Genomic DNA, 2051 nt, shown 5'->3' on the forward strand with positions numbered 1-2051 from the left:
AAGGAAGGAAAGGTTTATTTCACTTACAGTTTGTGGAGGTTTCAGTCCATACTTGGCATGTTACAAGGCAGAATGGCACATGGCAGAAGGCTACAGCTCATGGAGGCAGAACACAGCAGGATCAACAAGCACACACAAGGGAGGAATGGCCTCAAGCAGCCTCTTCCTCTCCCTTACATATGCAAACTATCCACCCCAGGGTGGGTGTAGCTCTCACACCCATAATCAATCAAACTCTAAAAGCTTGACCCATGGCTGCATGAGGCTTTGGGGGGACACACAGACACAAACCATAACACCATTGGTGTGATTAGTGCCCCTTACAATCCAGTCACCTCTTCACGAATTTCTTAATCCACTCAATTGCGGTTAAGCAATCACTTTCTAACTATATTCTCTTCATATCTTTCTTTACTCTTGCTACATTCTGGTAAGCCATATCTATTTTCTACTTTTATGAAACCAACTCTTTAACATCCACATAGAGATGAAAACATGCAATATACTTGCTGATCATTTGTATATCCTTTTGTGAAACTTGTCTATTCATACCTTTTTCCCAGTTTAAGTTAGATTCTTATTATTTTTGGTGTTGAGCTGCTTGTGAAGATTTTTTCTTGGGGGATTGAAGTTTTTACTTTCATGTTCCAAGAAATTTCTGTAGGGCATGTTTCATATCTTTGTTTCTTAGACTGTATATCACAGGGTTAATGAGTGGGGTTCCTACAGAATAAAACAAGGTAACAAGCTTTTGCATTCCAGCTTCATGCTCAGATGTTGGGCTCAAATACATAACCATCACTGAGCCATAGAAGAGTGAAACTACAGTCACATGTGACCCACAAGTAGAAAAAGCCTTTCTTCGCCCTGCTGCTGAAGGAACTTTCAACACAACTCTGAGAACCAGTGCATAGGACCCCGAGATGCAGAGGAAAGGAATAAACAGGAGCACAGAACTTATAATAGTCCAGAAGAACTCCATCACTGGGGCTCTGGAACAGGTAAGAGTTAATAGAGGACCTGGGTCACATAGGAAATGATCAATTATCCTGGACCCACAGAAGGACATCTGTGAAATGATGGTGATGGGTACTGGGAACCAGAGGAAACCAAGTACCCAGCAGCTGACTATAAGAGTGGTGCAGAGACGTCTAGTCATAATGGATGAATAGTGCAGAGGCCTGCAGATGGCAAGGTAACGATCAAATGCCATAACTGCCAGGAAGAAGCACTCTGTGGAACCCAAGGAAAAGAAGAAATAGAACTGCAGAAAGCACCCAGAGAAAGAGATGACCTTGGTGTCAGAAAGGAAGTTAGCCAACATGTTGGGGACTGTGGAGGTGACATACCAGATCTCCAGGAAGGAGAAGTTGGCCAGCAGGACGTACATGGGTGTGTGGAGCCTCTGATCCCAGCGCACAGCACAGATGATGGAAGCATTGCCCATGAGGGTGAGGAGGTAGATCACAGAGAAGAGCACAAAGAAGAGGAGCTGGCCCTCCCTGGAGCAGGGGAAGCCCAGGAGGATGAAACCGTTGATGGTACTGGAGTTGCTGGGGTTGTGAAAAGTTTTCATTGTCTGTGAATAATTGCTGAATATCCTAGGAAGAACAGAGTGACTTTATTTTTTGTTGTTGTTGTTGTTCAAAAGAGAAACATCTTTGTTTGCTTATTATTAAATTAATATATAATGATTATTTATTATTTGTTAGATTTTTTTCTAATCACTGGGGTTATAGTAATGAATAAAACCAAAGTGAAACACATATTTCATGTGCTTACTTCAAAGCACTCCCTTTCTTTTATCTCTTGAAACAGCTATGCTAGTTTTACTCTTTGCCTAGCAAAGAGTTTTGTAAGAGTAAGTTGGTCCTTTACTTTGTCAAAGAGCATTGCTGTGGAAGTCTTTGTGGTTATGCATGATTCTTGTGTTTAGAAAGTTTCTGAATTTTTAGAAGATGGATGGTAAGTGCATTTCCTTAAGCACTCCCCTAATGCAGCTGCTGGTAAGGGAGTGCCTTGATGATTTAGGGCAGGAAAAATGTGGAATT

At 41.8% G+C, this 2051-nt stretch overlaps 1 protein-coding gene across 1 annotated transcript; it reads right to left on the reverse strand.

Annotated features, from left to right (window-relative positions):
* Positions 1-640: 640 nt before the first annotated feature.
* Positions 641-1612, reverse strand: LOC102017919 (olfactory receptor 11G2-like). Its single transcript, XM_005412039.2, has one exon. The coding sequence runs from the start codon at positions 1574-1576 to the stop codon at positions 641-643; it is 936 nt and encodes a 311-aa protein (XP_005412096.1). The 5' UTR covers positions 1577-1612.
* Between the last annotated feature and the right edge of the window lie 439 nt (positions 1613-2051).

The sequence above is a fragment of the Chinchilla lanigera genome, unplaced genomic scaffold, assembly GCF_000276665.1.
Source record: "Chinchilla lanigera isolate Chin_1 unplaced genomic scaffold, ChiLan1.0 scaffold00149, whole genome shotgun sequence".
NCBI lineage: Eukaryota > Metazoa > Chordata > Mammalia > Rodentia > Chinchillidae > Chinchilla > Chinchilla lanigera.

Bases quoted from the DNA above. Each gene is read 5' to 3' on its own strand.
- LOC102017919 (XM_005412039.2), bottom strand. From the start codon at position 1,576: ATGAAAACTTTTCACAACCCCAGCAACTCCAGTACCATCAACGGTTTC.